Genomic DNA, 24,344 nt, shown 5'->3' with positions numbered 1-24,344 from the left:
GTCCAAGTTGGGGTCCAAAATTAAACTTTGTTTGATTTCAACAAAAATTGAATATATGGGGTTCTTTGATATGCTGAATCTAAACATGTATTTAGATTTTAGATTTTTGGCCCAGTTTTCAAGATGGTCCAAATTGGGGTCCAAAATTAAACTTTGTTTGATTTCAACAAAAATTGAATATATGGGGTTCTTTGATATGCTGAATCTTACCATGTATTTAGATTTTTTATTTGTGGGCCCGCTATCAAATTGGTTCATATTGAGGTCAAAAGGGTCCAAAATTAAACTTTGTTTGATTTCATCAAAAATTGAATTATTGGGGTTCTTTGATATGCCAAATCTAACTGTGTTTTTAGATTTTTAATTTAGGGTCCCGTTTTTTAAATTTGTCTACATTAAGGTCCAAAGGGTCCAAAATTAAACTTAGTTTGATTTTAACAAAAATTGAATTCTTCGGGTACTTTGATATGCTGAATCTAAACATGTGTTTAGATTTTTGATTATGGGACCAGTTTTCAAGTTTGTCCAAGTTGGGGTCCAAAATTAAACTTTGTTTGATTTCAACAAAAATTGAATATATGGGGTTCTTTGATATGCTGAATCTAACCATGTATTTTGATTTTGGACATTGGACCATAATAGGTAAATTAAAAAAATTGAAGTTCTTAGACCACATTCTTTCTGTGTCAGAAACCTATGCTGTGTCAAATATTTAATCACAATCCAAATTCAGAGCTGTATCAAGCTTGAATGTTGTGTCCATACTTGCCCCAACTGTTCAGGGTTCGACCTCTGCGGTCGTATCAAGCTGCGCCCAGCGAAGCATTTTATTTATTCCAAAAATTATATTGAGAAGTGCCCTTGCATACCTTACACTAGTTCATTTGACCAAGTGAGCTTTTGCCATCCTTTGGCATCCATGGTCCTTCATTGTAACTTTAAAAAAATCTCTTCTGAAACCAAAATACCAACTCCCTCTGTCTGTCATAGTAAACTTTAAAAAAAAAATCTTCACCTCTGTAACAACTGGGACCAATGTTACCAAACTTTACCTGAATGCAACCTAAAATAATAATTGTATCCAGGGTGTGATCCATCTACAAACATGGCAGCTGTTTTTAAAAGTAGTACATAGTGGTAAGATGCCATTTTTGGCTTGTCATAACCAAAATCATTAATCCACTCCTCAAAAAAAAAAGAAACTTTGTCTTTATATTCCATATGGTGACAGTTGAATCTTTCAGGCACCTATGAGCCTCTAGTTTATACAGCAGTTTTGATAACTGAGTAATTTGTAGTAATCATTATTGCCTGTCATTATTATTGATAATTTGCTGTTTTCTACCTTGACATTTTTCATTTCTCACACTTGACCATTTATCTTTAATTCTGGCATTTGTTTCCACAACAGTGTAGGATTGGCTTCGTTGCTTAGACTTAATTTGTTTCAGATAGCAACTTGAACAATTTCCAGGTATCAAATTTGTGTAACTGTGCTTCATTTGTAAATATTTATTTGCTGCTTATGTAAGCAGAATGAAAGCTTTACTTTAATTATTGTTGATTATTTTATTTAAAATTGGCAGATGATAGACAGTTTATATTGAAGTTTATTTGTGGAAAATAACAATAACATATCAGGTTGTAAGGGAAGCAGGGAGGTGCAGACAGAAACATGTTACATTCTTTTTATAGAAGCATTCTGGATAAATGTTCACTTATTCAAGTTTATTTGTTTATATTGCCAGGGTGCTGGTGGAGATATGTTTGTTATTCTGTAACAGCTCATGCAATTAGTACTTATAAAAGAATTGTATCAAATTGCAACTTCCTGGATAAAAATAAAAAAAATTGATGTCAAATGTAATGTATATTGAAATTGGTATCCAGAAGAAAAACTTTTTTCTTTGACTGAAATCTCATCACTGGGAACATTAGTTGTACATCAAAATTGATATACTTGACACATTCCCCGTTTCCATTCTCAATTTTATACTGATTTTCCACAATTTTCATTTCTTACTTATATAAAGGAAAAATTAAGACAAAATGTGTGACATGGTCTCTCCAATCCAGCACATTTAAATCAACCCCAACATACTTTACAGAGAACCCTCCACAAACTAAAGATAAGTTACCTCCAGTCACACAAATGTGCACCTATAACTTGTCCTTGGGTTTATGCTTGGTAACAGTTTTGATTACTATTCCTGAATAACTGCACTGTATGTCTGGGTAATTAGAATTCATTATCACTTATGGGAATGGAGCAGTTCTCTGTGTTTTTTCTCAGTTAAACAGGTTAAAAAAAAGATAGTCCACACATACACAATTTATTAAATCATAAAAATTTCTTTATTTTAAAAAAGAGCAATGTTGCTATATTTATCCCCTAAAACAGTGTCAGATAGTGTGTCAGCCTAAATTTGATTTGACATTGACTAATTGAATGAATCTCTCAGGTGATGATTATCCAGAAATCAGGATTAAGGTGTAATTGTCACTTGATACCAGTAGAATTATTTATTTAAACCATTTGTTTGCATGAAAAGATTTTGATAGAACAAAAATCTATTTGGTATAGTATTACTTGATAGTAAAATCTTACATTTTCCTTGCAAACATTTGTTTGAAAATATACATTGTATTTCCTTTCGTAAGTATTAGAGATGCTATAAAAATGTTCAATATTGCATTCTTATTGAATTTGAAAGAAAGAAGAAAAATCAGATTTCACCAACAATTTCCTTAGTTCTGTTTCTTTAGTTATAGTAGTTTCTACAATGCATTTTGTGCTACAGATTAAAATAGATTTTGTTAAAAAAAAGTGTTAAATTTGTTATATGTATCCGTGTCATATAGATCAGATTCAACATTTAAACCTATGAATATTAGGCAACATTTAAATGAAGCAATATCTGTTGAATCTTTTTGGCCAAGATTTTGACCGGTATCTTTTAAAGCTTAAATAAAACCTTCGAGTTAAATTGCTGTAATTTTATCAGTTGACTGCAAGTAATCCTGATGGGTAGCCATATAATGGTTATGTTTACCACCAACAAAGGCTGCAGTTTTGGACATAATGACAAGAATGCCCATGTTTGGAATCATATTATCTTTTTTTAACAACTTATATAACTAACAATACTCGGAGCATATTTGATATATATATATATATATATATATACATGTGTTTTTTAGTTGCAGTTAGTAATTAGGCAACTTGTTTTTGTCCCCTGCGCAACGTGTTGCAGGGGACATAGAAATACCGGGACTCCGTCTCTCCGCCTGTACGTCTGTCTGTCCAGTCTTGTTAGCACTCTCACGTGTACCATTCTTGCCAGATTTTTATGAAACTGATATCATAGGTTTATATCAGCAATGTCTTGGACAAGTTCGAAAATTTGTGCCAATCATATATTTTTAAAAGAGTTATGCCCCTTGGAAACATTGATTATATGGAAAATTGCATCGTTAGTGCTCTCATTGTACAATTCTTGCCAGATTTTTATGAATCTGATATCATAGGTTTATATCAGCAATGTCTTGGAAAATTTCGAAAATCAGTGCGGATCAATTATTTTTAAGAGTTATGCCCTTGGAAATATTAATTATATGGAAAAATGCATTGTTAGTGCTCTCATTTGTACAAATCTTGCCAGAATTTTATGAAACTTATATCATAGGTTATCTCATCAATGTCTTTGACGAGTTCGAAAATCAGTGCTGATCAATTATTTTTAAAATAGTTATGCCCCTTGGCACTATTGATTATATGGAAAATTGCATTGTTAGCACTCACATGTGTACAATTCTTGGAAATATTAATTATAATGGAAATTGCATTGCATTTGCTCTTAAGGCTTCATTTCTCTAAGATTTATATTAAAAGTTTTAAAGAACAATTAAAAACTGATTTTTTTTAGTAATTGCCCTTGTACCTTGGATAGATAAAATATGTGCAACACAGGGGACATTGGAACTCTGTTCTTTTATTGTTCTTAGCATCAGAGAGAAACTTGCTTATTTTACTTATATTTATAAGTTTATTACATAACATGTAAGATCTGTCTTTGAATAGTTTGGCAGTTGTTCCCAAGATAATGCTAAAAATGATAACTTGGACAATAAATTGTTAATAAGTTAAACATTTAATGTGATGCAAGTAACAGATGGTTGTCTCTGGTGATTAAGTTTGCAGGATTTATTAGAGACTTTCATAAATAAGAATAAAGAAAGATAAAAATACCCAAAAGACATCTAGAGGTAAAAAAATGGACAGTTTGCTATACAATATGTCAAGTTCTAATCTGATAGGGTAGATGAGCTACTTACACCACTAGGCTACTAAGGCCTAGGCTACTAAGGCCTCCTTTACATTTGACGTGGCTCTGTACTTATGCATCCTGTCATTGTGTTGTTTGTATTATTTTTCATTTTTACTTATGTGCTTTGTCCTTGTGACTTTATATGTTTCTTTGATACATATGACATGTCTCTGTACTTTAAACATCCGGCCATTGTGTTATTGTTTGTGCTTTTGATTTTGCCATTTGATTAGGAACTTTCCGTTTTGAATTTTCCTCAGAGTTCAGTATTTTTGTGATTTAACTTTTTTCTAATTGTCACTAAAACATTTAATTAAATATATGAAATAAAGGGGAACAAGGTGGCAGTATTACATGCATTGAATGTTTGTGTAAGCCAAATATATTGAAAATGTGCACATTGATACATTTATTCATGATAAAAGGAGCTCGTCTTTCAAGCCCATCACTGCACCCAGCTACTGAATATAAGTGTTAATTTTTGCAATATTTCATTAAAATCAGGGACATTAAGCATTGTTGGCAGAAGATCACTACATTCAAGCAAATTTTCCAAACACTCCATGTCACTGATGACGTGCTTTTGGGAATTCTTATGGCATGGTATTTCGTTTAATGTTATCTGAGAATAGTGGATAAACATTCCCTTAATTCTCATGGCCATATCATTTACCTGTTCCTAATCAAAACAATTAGTGATGTAACATTTGTTATATAATAAAGCTGTTTTATTAGATCATTATCATTATAACAACTAATGTATGACATCACAATCCTACTTCAAATATAAATTGATTCTAACAATTGTAGCAATAAAACAAAAACAAAAGTATACTGTAATTTACATCAATAAATTGAGTTATTGATTTTTTTTTTCAGAAACAAATGCTTTCCTGAAATCAGTTCATCAATCCATGTCTGTTTTATTACTGAGAATGCCAAACAGATACACATTTACAGAGCTGCTTGATAAATGGGTAAACAAATATTACTTCATCTTGAGATTGTCAGTAAAAATTGATGGAAACAGTAGAATATGTCCAAGCGTACCATGTTTGCAATGATGTCTCAGATATTTTTATTATAGAAATTAATTGATTAAAACTTTTACCAATTTTTAGCTTGCCTGGCATCAGTAATCTTTCATTGTATGTCGTCGTCCTTTTAAAACATTTTTTTTACAAACATCTTCTCCTCTTAAAACAACCTTGGCCTAATTTAACCAAACTTGACAAAAATCATCAATTGGGTATCTAGTTTAAAAAAATATGTCTGACAACCCTGCCTGCCAACCAAATTGGCTGACATGGCTTATAAAAGATCATAGGGCTAAAAATACTAAAATGCAAGTTTTGTCTACTATCTTGAAATCACTGTAGACAAGAGAAAATCTGACTTGGCAAAAGTTTTCTGAATAACAAGATCTACCTACTGTCTGTTTACATCAAAACTGTATATTACAGAATTCCTAATACAATCTTTTAAGGATGGACATAGGCACTCACCATAGGGCAAAGTCTCAATTGCAAAAATGACTAACAAGTATTGAATATGACTTTAAACAAAACAATATTCAGAATAAACCAAAAAAAAATGAAAGTGACAGCAACAATCACTGATGTGAAACTTGACTAAGGACAGGCACAAAAAATGGCAGGGTTTAGCCATATTTATAAGTACACAAATTTGTTCCTATAATCTTGATCAGTAGTTGAACAAATACAACTTAAAAATTTTCAATCAACATTGCTCAGTACATTAAAAAACACAACCAATGTTTTTGAAAATAACATAGAAATTCACAAGTCATATGCATAATAACACTGTCTCAGTATAATGAATGTATGACTGATTTTTTTAGGAAATGAGTGTAAGGAAAGCTTGTGCTGCTTCAGTTTGAACTTGCTATACTGGTATCTGATGATAATACAAGTGTACTTGGAACCAGCTGGTTCATTCCTAGCAGAAGGTTATTTCAGAACATTGAACTACTTAGATAACATTGTGTTGTTCTGATTATGACATATGGAAGCAATGATTTGATTCAGGAGACTTTGCTGGACAAAATACATGGACATAGACACAGCTGTTATATAGCTATATATTTTGTATAATAAATTCAAAAGAAAATGGTTTGAAATTTCATTGTTTATTATAAATTGTCAAAAGCAATAATGCATCAGCCAAAATGATGAAGGTTGCTTGAAATATTAATGTATCAGAAAATAGTTGTACAAAAATTTGTAAATGTGGCTCCAGTCAGATATCAATATCAAGCATGACCACCATTGTCAAAATAAATTTTTCTGGGTTGCTGATCTTCTTGAGAAACACTCATTTCATTAAATTGAATATGACAAAAGGATCTTATATGATGCTAACAGAGTGTTATGCAACTTTGTTGACATTTGGTCAAACAAACTTGTAGTTTGTGAGGGCTTACTTTTTTTTTGAAGACTGTAGAAAATATTTGTAAAATGCAAAGTTTATAGAAAAATATTCTTTCAATTGAAATCCAAATCAGAAGAGGTGTAGGTTACTTACAGCTTTTTCATACTTTGGAACCATTGGACTAACCATGACGTATACCAACAAGGAACTTAGTTATACATCATAGCCAATAGGAATGTGTTGAAAAATGTATTTTTTAGAACAACCTGAAACTGAGAATAACAAAACTTTATATACCTATATGGAGTTATTTCTTTCAGAACGATAGGTCTTTCTTTGAAGAATCAACCCAGACGATACCAAGTTTCAATGAAAATTGCTACAAGGCATAAAATAATAACCTGTATAAGGTCATTATTTTCCCTGATTAAAATGCAAACTATAATTAGTCCCCTACCAACGAAGTCAAAGGGGGTTTTAGGTTTGCACTCCGCCTGTCTGTCTGTCTGTCCATCCATCAGTCCAGCAAATCAGTTTTCCACATTTTTTTATACGACCGCAAAAAAAAACGTTTGCGTCGTCGTCGTCCGAAGACACATTAGTTTTCGCACTCTAACTTTAGTTTAAGTGAATGGATCTCTATGAAATTTTACCATAAGGTTCAATACCACAAAAGGAAGGTGGGGATTGATTTTGGGGGTTATGGTACCAACAGTTAAGGAATTAGGGGCCAAAAATAAGTATTTTTGTAACTTCCAGACATAACTTGTGTGTAAGTGTATGGATCTCTCTGACATTGTACCACAAGGTTCCATATCACAAAGGGAATGCTGGGATTGATTTTGGGGGTAATTGCCTCCAAATTTTAGGAATTAGGGGCCAAAAAAGGGCAAAAAACAAGCGTTTTTCTAGTTTCATGACAATAACTTGTGTGTAAGTGTATGGATTTCTCTGACATTGTATCACAAGGTTCCATTTCACAAAGGGAATGCTGGGATTGATTTTGGGGGTAATTGCCTCCAAATTTTAGGAATTAGGGGCCAAAAAGGGGCAAAAAACAAGCATTTTCTAGTTTCATGACAATAACTTGTGTGTAAGTGTATGGATCTTTATGAAATTGTACTACAAGGTTCCATATCACAAAGGGAAAGCTGGAATTGAGTTTGGGGGTAATTGCCCAAAATGTTTAGGAATAAGGGGCCAAAAAGGGGCCAAAAATAAGCATTTTTATACGACCGCAAAAAAATTTTTGTGGTCGTATATTGGTATGACGTTGGCAACCTCGTCGTCCGGCGTCGTCCGAAGACACATTGGTTTTCGCACTCTAACTTTAGTTTAAGGTAACACGATACCGAATGGCATATCTCCTGATTTCTAAACTTTTTGGCACACTTGTTCTTTAATTCGAGTTACATCGGAATATGAAATAAAAAATGGGGGTCACCATTCTTGTTTTTTTGTAATTTTGATAAGTAAATGTCAATTTTGGCACCATACATAGATATATAGGGAAAATGCCATTTTTTCGACTTACTTTTCTAGATTTTTCAACGGATGGCTATTTTCTCATATACGGAGAAAGACTTAAAACTAACATAATATTCAGGAGTGTATACCAAATCCATACATGTATAAAAAAACATATGTCACCATCCTTGTTTTTTAGATAAATCGCTTCAAAGATGACCGATACGCTTAGTAATTGACAAAAATTTGTGACGTTACGGAATACAGAATAACGTTATTTTTATTCAGAGGGATTGAAAAAAAATATATGTAACGGGATCTGAATGGTGTTTGTTATTTTATTTTCATTCCCCCTGTCGGAAATTTCCTAATAATTCAGTATAACATTTGACTGAGTTAATTTTATTTCGTCCTAACTGTGTGCACTTTTAGCTTTCAAAACTGAATCTTCAACTTAACCCTACCAAACTAGACAATGCTGATGACACCGATGTATCTATGCATGAATAAAATAAAGTGCTTCAAAAATTTGATTTGGTAAACAGTGATGTCGAAGTACAATTTGAATTGATTGATTGATGGTTGCTTGACATCCAGTGGCAAATATTTCATGGATTTTCAGGACGATACAATACAATTTGAAAAGTTATGTCTAAAAGACTCATTTGATGCAGCCGTCAAAAAAGGTTACACATTCTGTTAGTTGTGAATAATATAAAGAAAATCAACATCCTGATAAAATACGTATTCTATAAATATAGTATACTTTGTACGATGTAAACGTGTAGGTTGTGTGCGTTATTAGTCGGACAAACCTCCAAACTGTATGCAAAATTCACTTGAATAGACAAAGTTCAATATTCTGTCATTCGTGGAAAATTATTAAAAAAAAGTGATCCTGAGAATATACCTGCACCCTCAATATAGGTAAAAAAAGACTTGGTGCAATTTATTATCAAAATGCCAAATTCAGCAACCTGTCATAAAAAAATAAAAATCTGACAAGATGCGCGTATTGTTTATGTACTAACACCAAGTACATAATTTAAAAGTTAAAGCTTCAAAACTGTAATCCTAAAAAAATCAGCCGTATAAACCCTATATACCAAGTAAGGGACGGACTGTCGAAGGACACGGGTAAAACAATATGCTCCCAGCATTTTGTCAAGGGAGCAAAATATATATTAGCATATATGATTATTTTCTATTTTATAAATCATTTGGTGACAAAATATCTTTTTGAATAAGCAGTTCATAGTGGAATGGTAATATGGAGATCTCAAATGTAGCAACGTAATCAAGCTAACGTCTACGTCATTTGGTCTTTGATGGAAAGTTCTCTAATTGGCAATCATACCACATCTCCTTATTTCATAAGCGATTGAGTTTTCTCCTGAAATACAAAAAATTTAAAGACGAACAAATACGTACTAGGAGACTGAAATATGTTGCTGTTATAGTTAAAATCTGACTTTTGTTGTGAACATGTGATGTTATAATTTGATAGGTTTGATACTTGCCATAATAAATATACTTATTAACTTTCCAATTCAAGGGACCAACGAATCTTTACTAAAACTACAAATTAGCAGTAAAAAAATACTCGTCCATCCTGCATTAGTCGCGTGTTATATAGATGTTTTTGGTTTTTAGTGTCGTTCATTGGCCATTTTCTGTTTTATTGTATATCCCACATTTCCATTTATGCGCACAAAGAAAAAACAACCCTTTTAATTTACATAAACACTTGTATACTTGTTGTAAAAACTCCATTTAAGACTGCGACTATGTGAGCAATATGCCCTTCCCCCAAAATGCACCTTTGCTAATCGTCTGTGAGTCGTTTTGTCTCCCCACTTTGTGAAAAGTGTTACCTGTACATTATGTCCAACTCAAAAATCCAAAACCACACCCCTTCCCGAAGACAAAATGCAAATTAAAATGAATCTAAAATAAAATTGATTTTAAGATCTCATTGGATTTTTTTCTTCCGCGCGACGCGTTGTGGTGGACATACAAATACCGGGCGTCCGTCCTTCCGTCCGTCCGTTTGTCTGTCCGGTCTTATTAGCTGTATGACGTGTACAATTCTTGCCTGATTTTTATAAAACTTATATATTAGGTTTATATCAGCATGTTCGCTGACAAGTTTGAAAATCAATGCAGATCAATTATTTTTAAAAGAGTCATGCCCCTTGGTTATATTAATTAGTATATGGAAAATTGCATTTAAAAGCACTCTCACGTGTACAATTTTTTGCCAGATCTTTAAATAATTTATATTAAAGGTTTATATCAGCATTGTCTTGGATAATTTCGAAGGTCAGTGCTGATCAGGTATTTTTAAAAGAGTGATGCCCCTTGGAAATAATAATTATATCGAAAATTGCATTGCATTTGCTCTCAAATCTGCATTTCTCTATTAACGATATTTATAAAAAGAAAAAAAAAAATCAAAGAACAAACAATTTTTGTTAAAGTTATAATAGCCGTTGACAGATACAATATGTACAACGCGGGAGGGGTGGGGGTGGGGGGCATTGGAACTGTTCTTTTAATCAGTTTGTTTTTGCCGTTTGAATAAAATAGGTTAATGAAAATATCTTGTTTCCGTTCGAAGTGCTACTCTGGATTTACCTTCATCGAAGCACCGATTATTCATTCATTGTGGGGCCACAGGTTTTTAATTAATCGTTTGATTGTAAATTTCGAGAAAATAATTTATTTCAAAACGGAATTGAAAGAAAAGATGTAACAGGATCTGAATGATTAAATTGAATTTCGACCTAACCGAGTGCACATTTAGTGTTGACATCCCATATGTTTAAGCATTTGTTAACTTTCTGCTTATTCCGATGTGGCTGTCCTGTTTAGACTGTGACTATTAGATTACAATGCTAGTTATTTTTTTTAAACAAGCTTTCGAAACCATATCAGATTTCTTCTGTACAGTCCAATAAATTTCAAAGACTGTTTACACTTGAAACATAGGAAAAGTTGTTCGGCCAAACAGCCAATTTAATCTACTCTTCTTTGTTCATTCCATGCCAATTAACCAGTTTCTATCTGAGTTTGTACGTCTGCTTGTATGGTGCTTTTTTCGGAAAAAATCTATCAGTATTCTTTTCCAAATAAATTTCCTTTTTCTATTTTGCTAGCGACGTTTTTCGGTGACCATTGAAAAACGAATGGGCTTCTTAGCGGAATTGCATTAATTGTCGTACAATTCCCCGTATTTTCATACATTATCATGCGTTTCTATAATTTGGTATTCTACTTTAAAAAAAAAATTTCATCGGGAAACGTCGTGCATCCTTAATAAGAATGTATTGAAAAAAAAACCCAACCCAGAATAAAAAGCTCAGTCTGTTATGCATAAGAACATATATAGATAAATCGTACAAGTGCTTACTTATCTAAAAAGTATATATTTAAATGTGAAGAATAAGAAGAGGAATGGGAGGAAGACGCCGAAGCAATCAATGTCAAATATATAACGTATTGCATCAAATCCCTCGACATTCTGCATCTATGCAAAGTTACTATGAATAATAATAATAAAAATAAAAGATTAATTTACTATTCATATTTCACCTAAGTGTGTTTTTTTTTCTTTTATTTTTGTACTTTTATTTGAATCGTAATTATGCAAAGTTTTTTGTTTTGTGATTGAATATGATACTATAGAAAGCGTATTTTTAATATATAATCATATATATTTGCAAATTTGAAATAAAGAAACATTTATCTTTCAACTATTTTATACCAGACTGAGGCAAACTGTTTGTTTGATTCGTTCTAAGTTTTATACGTTTGACGTCAATTTCAAAGATGTCGACAACATCAGGAACGATAACTTGTGGCGTAACGTCATTCGGTATCGTGTTACCTTAAGTGAATGGATCTCTATGAAATTTTACCACAAGGTTCAATACCACAAAAGGAAGGTTGGGATTGATTTTGGGGGTTATGGTACCAACAGTAAAGGAATTAGGGGCCAAAAATAAGCATTTTTGTAACTTCCAGACATAACTTGTGTGTTAGTGTATGGATCTCTCTGACATTGTACCACAAGGTTCCAAATCACAAAGGGAATGCTGGGATTGATTTTGGGGGTAATTGCCTTAAAATTTTAGGAATTAGGGGCCATAAAAGGGCAAAAAAAAAAGCATTTTTCTAGTTTCAAGACAATAACTTGTGTGTGAGTGTATGGATCTTTATGAAATTGTACTGCAAGGTTCCATATCACAAAGGGAAAGCTGGGTTTGAGTTTTGGGGTAATCGCCCTAAACGTTTAGGAATTTGGGGCCAAAAAGGGGCCAAAAAACAAGTATTTTTCTAGTTTCCAGACAATAACTTGTGTTCAAGTGTATGGATCTCTGAAATTGTACTGCAAGGTACCATACCACAAAGGGAAGGCTGGGATTGAGTTTGGGGGTGATGAATCATAAGGGGGTTCAAAAAATTTGGGGGGGGGGGGGGGGGTTTCCCTTTGTTTTCTTTAAAATTTTCCATTTTAAATTGGTTATTTCTGATTTATGTATAAAAGCAAATAAAAATGATATGGTTTGAATAGGTAAATTAAAATTTTTTAAGTTCTTAGACCACTTTCATTCTGTGTCAGAAACCTATGCTGTGTCAAATATTTAATTACAATCCAAATTCAGTGCTGTATCAAGCTTGAATGTTGTGTCCATACTTGCCCCAACTGTTCAGGGTTCGACCTCTGCGGTCGTATCAAGCTGCGCCCCAGCGGAGCATTTTATTTCTTCATGCATAAAGATGTTGATTTGATATTTGGTATATAGTTTTATCATTTTACCAGTCATAGATTAAGTTTGAATTTTGTTCTGGTCTGATGATTTTGTGCAGAGTTATGGTCCTTGAACTTTGAAAATTCATGCAAGTAATCAGTTGTCTGCACTTTTTTTCATCATTCTTAAAGATTTTGATTTGATATTTGATATATAGATTTACCATGACAAGGTTCAGTTCAAGTTCGAATTTTGTTCCGGTCTTATGATTTCGTGCAGAGTTATGGTCTTTGGACTTAAAAAATTCAGGCAAGTAATCAGTTTTCTGCATTTTTTCCAGCTTGCTTAAAGATATTGATTTGATATTTAGTACATGTATATAGTTTTACCATTACCAGTTACAGGTCAAGTATGAATTTAGTTCAGGTCTGATGATTTTGTGCAGAATTATGGTCCTTGGACCTCGAAAATTCGTCCAAATAATCAGTTTTACCCTCTTTTTTTTGTTGTGAGTTAAAATATTGATTTGATATTTGGTATATAGTTTTACCATGACAAGTTACAGATACAGTTCAAATTTGTTTTGTTTGGATGATTATTGTGCAGAGTTATGGTCCTCGGACTTAGAAAATTCACACAAATAATCAGTTTTCCACACTATTTTTTCGTCATGCGTGAAGATATTGATTTGATATTTGTTATATAGTTTACACCATGACAAGTTACAAATCAATTTAGCATTTTGTTCCAGTAAAATAAATTTTTAACCAGTAGGGGATTATGTATTGTCATGCAATACTCTCTGAATGCTTGTTTACTTTTAACATTTAATTCATTTAATAGTTATTGTGTGTTGTTTCCAATTGTGGTTTTGTGGTTTTACTTTTTAATTTTCCATCTTTGATAGGTTTAAGGCAGAAACAATCCTTTCCTCCGTTTATTAGACTGAAATAGTAGTATTTTTATTGTAACTGGATAAGGATTTCTAAAGTGTATATCTAGATTGATTAGTAAGTTATATTTCACATTATAAATGAGCCGTAGGGCATATTAAAACCTGAAAGCATCAGAAAAGAATATCCCACTTTAGTTTGGTCGGATGCAAATCCTGCAAATCTTTGCAGAAGATAATATTTTTTGACAGTATACAAGTCAGATAATGCATATTTTAAAGTTTAACTTGTATAACACACAGAGGGGTGTCAGGGTGGATCAATTAAAGGCCGACCGTAAAATATGCATTACCGGTATCTATAACGTACCTTGTGAGGTAGTTATAAAGTATTGTAACTTTGGTTCTGTGTGACAATTAATATGGCTAACAGTAGGGGACTAGGTTTACATTAAAGCTAATCATGTTTATACAGTGTTGCATACTTGATGCCAGTTAGACAAATAACAATTCTGCAGGATGGTCTGAGTTTAAACTTTTAGCTAAATGATATTTATACAAAAACATTTTCAAGCAGATTTCTGAACATTTCTAAATTCTAATAGTAAATACAACAAAAAAATTTCTTATGGTGTACATACAGAGAGTGCTACTTTGGTGCTGATCAATCAACTTACTTTTTATACGACCTCAAAAAATTTTTGCGGTCGTATATTGGTATGACGTTGGCGATGTCGTCGTCGTCCGAAGACACATTGGTTTTCGCACAATAACTTTAGTTTAAGGAAATGGATCTCTATGAAATTTTACCATAAGGTTCAATACCACAAAAGGAAGGTTGGGATTGATTTTGGGGGTTATGGTACCAATAGTTAAGGAAAAAGGGGCCAAAAATAAGCATTTTTGTAACTTCCAGACAATAACTTGTGTTTAAGTGTATGGATCTCTCTGAAATTATACCACAAGTTTCCATACCACAAAGGGATGGTTAGGATTGGCTTTTGGGGGTTATGGCTCAAACCGTTTAGGAATTAGGGACAAAAAAGGGGGAAAAACAAGGGTTTCCTGGTTAATGGAAAATTTAAAAGCAGTGTAAGAGAGGTAATCCAAAAACAAAATTGTACAATGTTGGATTACCTCCCTTACACTGCTTTTAAATTATCTATTTAAGACTTTTATGATGTATTTAAATTTGTAATTATGGTTGCAAACTCAAAAAATTGAATATAAATTCAAATCATATAACCAATTCTAAGTTCTTTGACTACAGTTATTCTGTGTCAGAAACCTATTATGTGTCAAATATTTAAATACAATCCAAATTCAGACCTGTATCAAGCGCGAATATTGTGTCCATTTTTGCCCCAACTGTTCAGGGTTGGACCTCTGCGGTCGTATCCAGTTGCGCCCGGCGAAGCAATTTATTCTGTATTGTTATGTTTTATCCTTATCAGTACATCTCAGAACATCTTGGTGTTCTAAAAGGTTTCTTTACAATCAATATCTTAATTGTTTCACTTAATATTTCAAAGCCACAATTCATTAATCATAAGTCGGGTTGGTTTGCTTTGAATACATTTATCTCTCCAGGGTTGTGTCCCTGGTAATATATTTGAAATTTCCTTTTTAGACGCCCGTTTACGGGACGTATTATGGTATACCGTTGACCGTCTGTCCGTCCGTCCGTCTGTCCGTCCGTCCGTCGTCAACATGTCGGACATTAACTCAAAAAAGCTTTAACCAATATGCATGAAACTTTGGTGAATTGTTTATATCTATTGACCTGAGCTCCTTTCATTTTTTATAATTTTCAGATTTATCGTTTCCGAGTTTTGGGGTTTTATTCGGGCATTAAAAAAGGGGGGATTTTCCATTTTTCGGACAATAACTCAAAAATAATTTCACCAATTTGCATGAAACTTTTGTGAAATGTTCATATCTATTGACGTGAGCTCCCTTTCGTTTTTTATAAATTTAGGATTTACCGTTTCCGAGTTTTGGGGTTTTATTCATTAAAAAAGAGGGGATTTTCCAGTTTTTGGACATAACTCAAAAACAATTTCACCAATTTGCATGAAACTTTTGTGAATTGTTCATATCTATTGACGTGAGCTCCCTTTCGTTTTTTATACATTTTGGATTTATCGTTTCCGAGTTCTGTGGTTTTATTCATTAAAAAAGGGGGGATTTTCCAGTTTTCAGACAATAACTCAAAAACAATTTCACCAATTTGCACGAAACTTTGGTGAATTGTTCATTTCTATGGACATGAGCTCCCTTTTGATTTTTATAAATGTCAGACTATACGTTTCCGATTTATGGGGTTTTATTCATTACAAAAAGGGGGATTTTCCAGTTTTCGGACAATAACTCAAAAATGCTTTCATCATTTTTTATGAAACTTTGGTAAATTGTTTATATCTATTTTTGTAAGCTCCCTTTGGTTTTTTATAAATTTTCGATTTTATGTTTCCGAGTTAAAGATTTTATTTGTTTATAGTCTGACAACAGATTTACTAAGTATTACGCAACAGCACAGTGTATTGCACAACAGCAAGAAATCTTTCATATAACCAATTTCAAGTTCTTTGACTACATTTATTTATTTACACCTATAATATATCAAATATTTAATTACAATCCAAATTCAGACCGGTATCAAGCTTGAATATTGAGTCCATTTTTGCCCCAACTGTTCAGGGTTGGACCTCTGCGGGCGTATCCAGCTGCGCTCAGTTTTAGTTTAATATTACCTTGATATCTTAAAATCTTAATGAAACTTTATAAAACAATAAGCATTTGTTAAAAAATATTTGAAGTATTTTTACTTTTAAAAATTAATAATCAAGAAAATGTTTTGAATTGTCTTTTATCAGTTCACCTGTCCAAAAGGGCAATTTTTAATTCATTTAGTTCATTTAAAATATTTCAGATGAATAGGATGATTTAATCTGATCTCTAGTGTAGACATGTCAGTTGTCAACTACCATTCATGTCCTTAAATGGTCATATTGAATATAGATTTTAGCAAATTTGAATATGAGCCTAACCTCAAATTCTTGTTTTCTCTGAACAATCTAACCACAAGTCATAAAAAAGTTTTACTTGCATCACTTTTGTATAAGACATCTTTTAGCAAAATATTGTTTAGGGTAATGCAGTTATTCATATGTTATGCGGCTGTTTGGCAGTTTTATGGACATCATCGTGAGTTGTTTTACTGTGATCAAGGAATTGTATATACAATTCCTTGCTGTGATGGAATATGATGACCATGAATATGTTCCAATTGTCTTAGCCACACACTCGTCCTCTTCCTTGATTGTGACATCACAGAATGAGACTTAAAACCCAATTTGTACCATGATCAACAAGATAGGTAACACACGTAGAGCAGGATCTGCCTTCCCTTCGGGAGCATATGAGATCACGTTTTTCGTGGTTTCCCATGATTCTGTCAGTCTCTAACTAATGAGTTTTGATTATTCCATTGGTATCTTCTGCCTCCTTTTTACAGTTTTTCCTTAAATACAAAGTGCTTGAAGGCTGTTTATAAATATGTAGGACAAAATTCAAAAACAATGATACCGATTTTTATGCCCCCGCCGTAGCGAAGGGGGCATTAAGTTTTACCCTTGTCCGTCTGTACGTACGTACTAACGAAAATACGTCCCAAAATTGGTTTCCGTTCTCTAACTTTAGTTTGTCTCAACCAAATTTTATGAAACTTATGCACAATGCTCATTACCACAAAACACAGATTAAGTTTGAATTTTGGTGGCGTCACTTTTACCGTTCTAGAGTTATGCCCCTTTACAAATGGAAAATTGCTGAATTTATCGTTTCCGTTCTCTAACTTTAGTTTGCTTCAACCAAATGTTATGAAACTTATTCACAATGCTTATTACCACAAAACACAGATCAAGTTTGAATTTTGGTGGCGTCACTATTACCGTTCTAGAGTTATGCCCCTTTACAAATGGAAAAATTGCTGAATTTATCGTTTCCGTTCTCTAACTTTAGTTTGCCTCAACCAAATGTTATGAAACTTATTCACAATACTTATTACCACAAAACACAGATCGAGTTTGAATTTTGGTGGCGTCACTATTACCGTTCTAGAGTTATGCCCCTTTACAAATGGAAAAATTGCTGAATTTTTCGTTTCCGATCTCTAACTTTAGTTTTCCTCAACCAAATGTTATGAAACTTATACACAATGCTTATTATCACAAAACACAGATCAAGTTTGAATTTTGGTGGCGTCACTTTAACCGTTCTAGAGTTATGCCCCTTTAGAAATGGAAAAATTGCTAAATTTTTATTTTCTTCTAAATAGATATAAGAAGATGTGGTATGAGTGCCAATGAGACAACTCTCCATCTAGTTATTTTTAAAATTGGAGTTATCTTTCTTTTTCCATGATTATAGTTGAATCAACTACAATCAATGCTTTATACAATGCAATGTTTAATTTTGACTTCCACTGACTAAAACACAGATCAAGTTGAATTTGGGTAGTGTCACTTTAACCATTATTGAGTTATGCCCCTTTAAAAATCGAAAGGTTGCAAAATTTTTAGTTTCCATTCTGTAACTTGAGTTTGCCCCAACCAAACATTATGAAACCTATACACAATATTTGACAAAACTAAGATCAAGCACAAATTTTTTGTTTCCGTTTTCTAACTTTAGTTTGCCTCAACCAAATGTTATGAAACTTATACACAATGCTTATTACTACATAATACAGATTAAGTACGAAATTTGGTGGCAACACTTTTACCATTCTTGAGTCATGTCCCTTCATAAACATAAAAATTGCTGTATTTTTCGTTTCCGTTCTCTAACTTAAGTTTGTCTCAACCAAATGTTATAAAACTTATACACAACCGTTCTAGAGTTATGCGTGTTTACAAATTGAAAAATTGCTGAATTTTTAGTTTCTGTTCTCTTCTTAAGTTAGCCTCAACCAAATGTTATGAGACTTACACACAATGCTTATTACCACAAAACTCAGATCAAGTTCAAATTTGGGTAGTGTCACTTTTACCGTTCTTCAGTTATGTCCCTTTATAACTATATGATATGCAAGCGGGGGCATCATCTGTGTCCACATGTGGACACTATCCACATTTATTGTATCTATTGTTGCATGCTTCATGAATGAAGGCCAACTTATTTTTTATCTTGACAAACAAGGTAAAGGATTTGAGACCTTGCTGTTCCAAAACAACTTAAACAATTCGATTGTGACTATCAGGAAAACACTCCTCTTCATACAGACTTTATCCGTCAAATAGTTCAAGAAAGTGGTGATGCCTTTTCACCTATTATGACCGCTGAAATTGAATCCGCTATTCTGAAGCTCAATAACAATAAATCAAGTGATGGCTTTGAAATTTACGATGAGAATCTTAAACTTGCAAGTCATACTATTTTGAGTGTACTGTTTGTCATACTTAATGCGATAATTGAACATTGTCATATACCGTTACTATTTCTATCTGGAATCATAATACCAGTTTAAAAAGGTAAAATGCTGCTGATTTTGGAAATTTTACAGAGGCATTACTGTTTCGTGTACCATGCAAGAAGAAGGTAAAGTGGTGTGGTTGTCTTAGTGAACATTTTCATACCAAGCATGGAGTTCGTCAAGGTGGCATTTTATCTACAGGATTATACATAACATACATAAATGATCTTCTCAAAACTCTACAACGTAATAAACTGGGAACACATATTGGAACAACCTATTTTGGATGTCTTCCGTTGCTGATGATGTTGCTCTAGCCAAATCTGCATCTGGTCTTCAATTGATGTTGAATGTAACTAGTTCATATTCAAACCTTAAAAATATGTAATTCACCCAGAAAAGAATGTAATTCTTATGAAAATACCACCTTAACGATCGTGTATCTCAACTTCGGACTGGAAATTAGGTGACAAAGAAGTCTTTGTGTCAAAAACTACCAACCATCTTGGTATAATTAGATGCATAAAATATGAGACGACAGTCAACATAGAAGATCGCATTTCATGTCACTTGTGGTAGAAAAAACTCTTTATTGTCTTATTGGTATTGGTTTTCATGGAACTAATGGGTAACCACCGACCACATGTATGAAACTGTTTATACTTCCAAGACTTCTCTATGGATTAGAGACATTTGTTTTAAAGCAATATAACTTTGATGCTGTGGAAAAGTTTTGGCTTAATTTTCTTCAAAAAATTCAGTGTGTACCCAATAAATCAGTTAAAAGTATTACTTATCTGTTTCTTGGTGTCAGACCAGTCACTGCCGAGCTCCATATAAGACAACTGAACCTTGTAGGCAGTATCATTAGAAATGAAAACTTAATTTTAAATCAACTACTTCATAGATAGATGTAAACAGATCAGAAATTTCAGACAGTTGATTTACTTACATAGATAAGCTTCTAGTACAATATCAGCTTCCTAGCATTGCAGAAATGATAAAAAAAAACGCCGTGTTAGTTGTCTTGGATTGATTGATTGATTGGTGTTTAACGCCACTTTCAGCACTTTTGTGCTATTTTGTGGCGGTAAGTTATATTGGCCGAGGAAGTCGGAGCCCCCGGAGAGAACCACCGACCTTCGGTAGGAAAACTGACAATCCTAGTCAATTTTGAGCTCACAACCGTACTGTTGACAGGCTAGTAATACGGTAGTTCGACTACTTAGACCACTCGGCCACCGAGGCCCCTAGTTGTCTTGGGAAAAAAATGTGAAATTAACAATTGACAAATTTGGACACAAAAGTTATCATTTGACTATCAAAATAAATCAACCCTCTCATACTGCGATCTGTCAAGTTTGAAATCGGAACTGTCCACACGCTATGGTCCTCAATTGAAAGCAATATAAAAGATGTCCTCCATGGTGGTATGAAAGTTCGTCTAATCACAGGTACATATATACTCCATTCCAACAGCAGTAAATTCAATCAACCTGAAGTCCGCGATGTCTTTTCACTTTGTCAATATGAAGATGAAGACATTGTACATTTTATTTTGAAATGCAACGCTCTATATTTAAATACAGAAAGACATATATAGAGGAATTAAAATCAATAATAAACAGCATAAGTAATTCGAATACGTGTTCATGGAAGAAACCAGCCAGGAATTATTGTCAATTACCACAATTGATTCTGGACCCAAGTGTTTTGATAATATAGAATATATTATCATGCAGTGACAATATTCTAACAAAATTAGAGGACTGCTGACGAAAATTGTGCTTCTCCCTGCATTGTAGACATCAAGTGTGTTCATGATTTCCTAGGCCTAGAATTTAGATTTTATCGTTAATTTTTATGTAGATATTTAATGATAAGATTATCTCGTTCTGTACTTTTATTTGTCTGTTTGTCTTTTTATTTTTGGCCATGGCGTTGTCAGTTTGTTTACGATCTGTGAGTTTGACTGTTCTCTGGTATCTTTCGTCCATCTTTTATCCCCTCCTGTGACTAAACATTTTTACTCATGAACGTTTACCTACTTTGAGGTGCACCAATATAGTGGTGAATAATACACACTAAAGAAGAAGAAGCATGGGCGTCCACACCGTTCCATAACAATTCATTCAAACGAACATTTTCTTTTATAAGGGGCAGCATCTTCTTTGCCTTGCCTTTTTTACTGATGATTGAAAACTTTATTTATGAGTCATCATTTCGCACTCAGATAGGTCGGCGGCATACATGGCAGTAATAATGCAACAAAGAGATTCCTAAACATGCTGTGGTAAATAACATTGTCATATTTTGTGTCTTAAATATCTGATCCAAACTTAACAGAAATGATAAAAATGGATGATCATTTAAAAAAAATCATTTCGATTTGATCAGAGATCTTTCGACTCATTTTGAACTGATCCGCGTTGACCGTACATGCCAACAAGATTTTTGTTCCCAGTATACGTCAGCACGTTATTCTGTCTTTTACTCCGGGCGTCCGGGCGTCAGTCCTATATAGTTTAACGTTATTTTGTGAAGGCAGTTTAATATGCAACTGTGATCATCTCAACATAAAAATTAAAAGATAAATTTCTATATGACATAATTTGAGTTTGAATTATTACCATTGGTCGCCATGTTGGAGGTGTAAATGGTTGGTTAATTTTCTTATTAGACTAACCAAATTAAAACTTTTGGTGCCAGCAAGTCTGTTTAAACATCCTTACTGGATCGAAGTGATGACTTGAGCAAGGTTTAAAGAAATCATTTTTTTTTTTAAAACCCTTTTTTTTTTAAGTCTAGATAGAGGTCAGTATAACAAGTTGAATTTGATTTATTTATGACGCAACTTGTGCACGTTGACTTCCAACATTGGCGACTTCAGGGAAATGACTCTTTTTTCAAATTAGGTCAATCGAAAACTTTCTATTCACATGTTCATCATGGTGGGAAGTATTTGAATTATATCTAGGTTTACTGAACATAGAAATAAAATAAAGTGAAACGAGTCTTTTTTTTTGGTTAAGGTAGTTTAAAATTAAGTTATGGTCGCATCAACATGACACTTACTACAAATGTTCATTATAATCTGTTTAAAAAATGATATTCCAGATAAAGGTTTATGACCATGAATACATGTTTCAGTAATAGTGTGATAGTGTGAAACCAGTACATTGTCAGGTTATAATTTTTGGTGTAGGTAGTTTACAATGAAGAAATGGTCACATCAACTAGACATTTTGAAACTCTGATGTATATTGCGATGGGAAATCATATGTACAATAAGGGACTTTAATCCGATTTTATAGTTCATTCAACCTAGTTATACAGTGCGATAGGGACATGGTGTCCTATGGACACAGAATTTTGTTTTTCTGTAAATTCCATTTTTCAATCTGACCATGATCATAAAAAATACCAGGCTATTTATGAAGTTATTACGTTTCGCCTGATTAAAACATGTCAGTGGCGCTCGAATCAAAACAACTGGAACGCCAACCATTCACATAGTATTACAAAACCTGGTAAACGCCATCTTTGCCTGGAGTATAGAAAACAATGTATATCGAAAGCTTTTCAAACTTTAAAACAGTAAATGTACAGAAAACGACATTTCATGTCATCACAGGTGTTCTGACCATTTGGCTGGTGATACCATGGAGGATGAAACATCTACCAGCAGTAGTTATATAAGGTTATCAACGATACAATGGTAATATTATATAACACCAGTTGCGCGTTTCGATTATATAAGACTGATTAATGGTACACGAAACAAAAACAGTTGGAAGGCCAAATCGAGTACGAAATTGAAGACCATTGAAACACATAAATGCAAAGCATTTGTACCATCTTTTGTTACTAAAACACAGTATTTCAAATAATTAGATAAAAAAAATTAACCAATAAATTACCAGGAAATGAGAGTTTCGTGTCCGGAGAATTGACTACTTGGGCTCGGGGACAAAAAGTCCACCAGTACCAGTAGTGGTATGGACCCGATGGTTGCATTAGGTAATATATATAGAAGGTCATTTATATATATCTTTTATTTTGTATCAATTGGCCAAACACCTTGCTTCCAGAGGATATTCATGTTTTTGATAGTTGAATTTTGAAATTGTCTTTCATCTGAAACTGCATTCTCAAATTTCTAAATTTCCTGCAGATTGGATGGTATATATGGTATAAGTCCTATTCAATCATATAGGAAATCTAAATTTCATCTTTTCTCACGAATCTGGGATCAAACGTGCCAGAAATATATGAATTGACTTTTGTAAAAACATTATTTGAACACTAAGTTTGAATAAGGTAAAAATGATCACCAAAAAATATTCTGTAAATAGTGAAGAGTTCCAAAAGGAGAATGTTCACTTGTTATGAAGTACAGCTTTATCAGATGTTGATTGAGAGTAATTCGCTTTTTTTTTACTTTTTGATGAAGCATTTTCGTTGTCTGCGATATAAAGGAATCAATTTGGGTTTATTTTCATGGGTTTTATTGTGTTAATATTTGTTGTGAATTCTTCATGATAATAACTATCTTCCTTTTTCAATCAAGTTTGTTGTAGCTGTTACGGTTTCCATGCAACTAGTTTATCGGATACACCACATCTTCATGCGCCTGTCCTTAGGCAGTAATCTCATCAGTGATTTGATGTCACATCCAAATGTTTTATGCTATTTGGAGAAGTTCATGTTGATGACAGCTCTTTTAGTTGTTTCTGTACAATTGATTCACACATTTCATAGACTCGAGGTGATCAATAACTTGACGTTTGGTACATATGCCTGTCTATTGTTGAAGACTCTAATAACACATTAACATTTAAGGACCAATTGTCCTAATGGTATATATATTACACATTTTCCTAATTCTAGTAATAACAATCCACTTACTGTTTGTAACATGAATGAAGATGAAATGGATAAGCATTTAACGAAAGGAATAAACACTGTAAAGTATAACAAGCTAAAATTCCATGTTCTCGTCTCATCATCTTTAACTCAGTCTTCTTTCATTCGTC

General features: G+C 33.0%; 1 protein-coding gene across 6 annotated transcripts in view; it reads left to right on the top strand.

Moving 5' to 3' along the window:
- LOC127712162 (mediator of RNA polymerase II transcription subunit 15-like) overlaps nt 1-6,461 on the top strand; it is a 151,505-nt gene extending 145,044 nt beyond the window's left edge. For all 6 annotated transcript variants that reach the window (XM_052218452.1, XM_052218451.1, XM_052218450.1 and 3 more), the window contains 2 exons: nt 5,208-5,305; nt 6,190-6,461. In XM_052218452.1, the coding sequence (XP_052074412.1) occupies nt 5,208-5,305; nt 6,190-6,228 (137 nt within the window). In that variant the 3' untranslated portion in view covers nt 6,229-6,461. The remainder of the gene's footprint in view (nt 1-5,207; nt 5,306-6,189) is intronic.
- Nucleotides 6,462-24,344: the final 17,883 nt, after the last annotated feature.

This window comes from Mytilus californianus, unplaced genomic scaffold (genome assembly GCF_021869535.1).
Source record: "Mytilus californianus isolate M0D057914Y unplaced genomic scaffold, xbMytCali1.0.p SCAF_8, whole genome shotgun sequence".
Taxonomy (NCBI): domain Eukaryota; kingdom Metazoa; phylum Mollusca; class Bivalvia; order Mytilida; family Mytilidae; genus Mytilus; species Mytilus californianus.
Note: the sequence above shows the minus strand (reverse complement) of the source record. Positions and strands in the feature narration are given on the sequence as shown.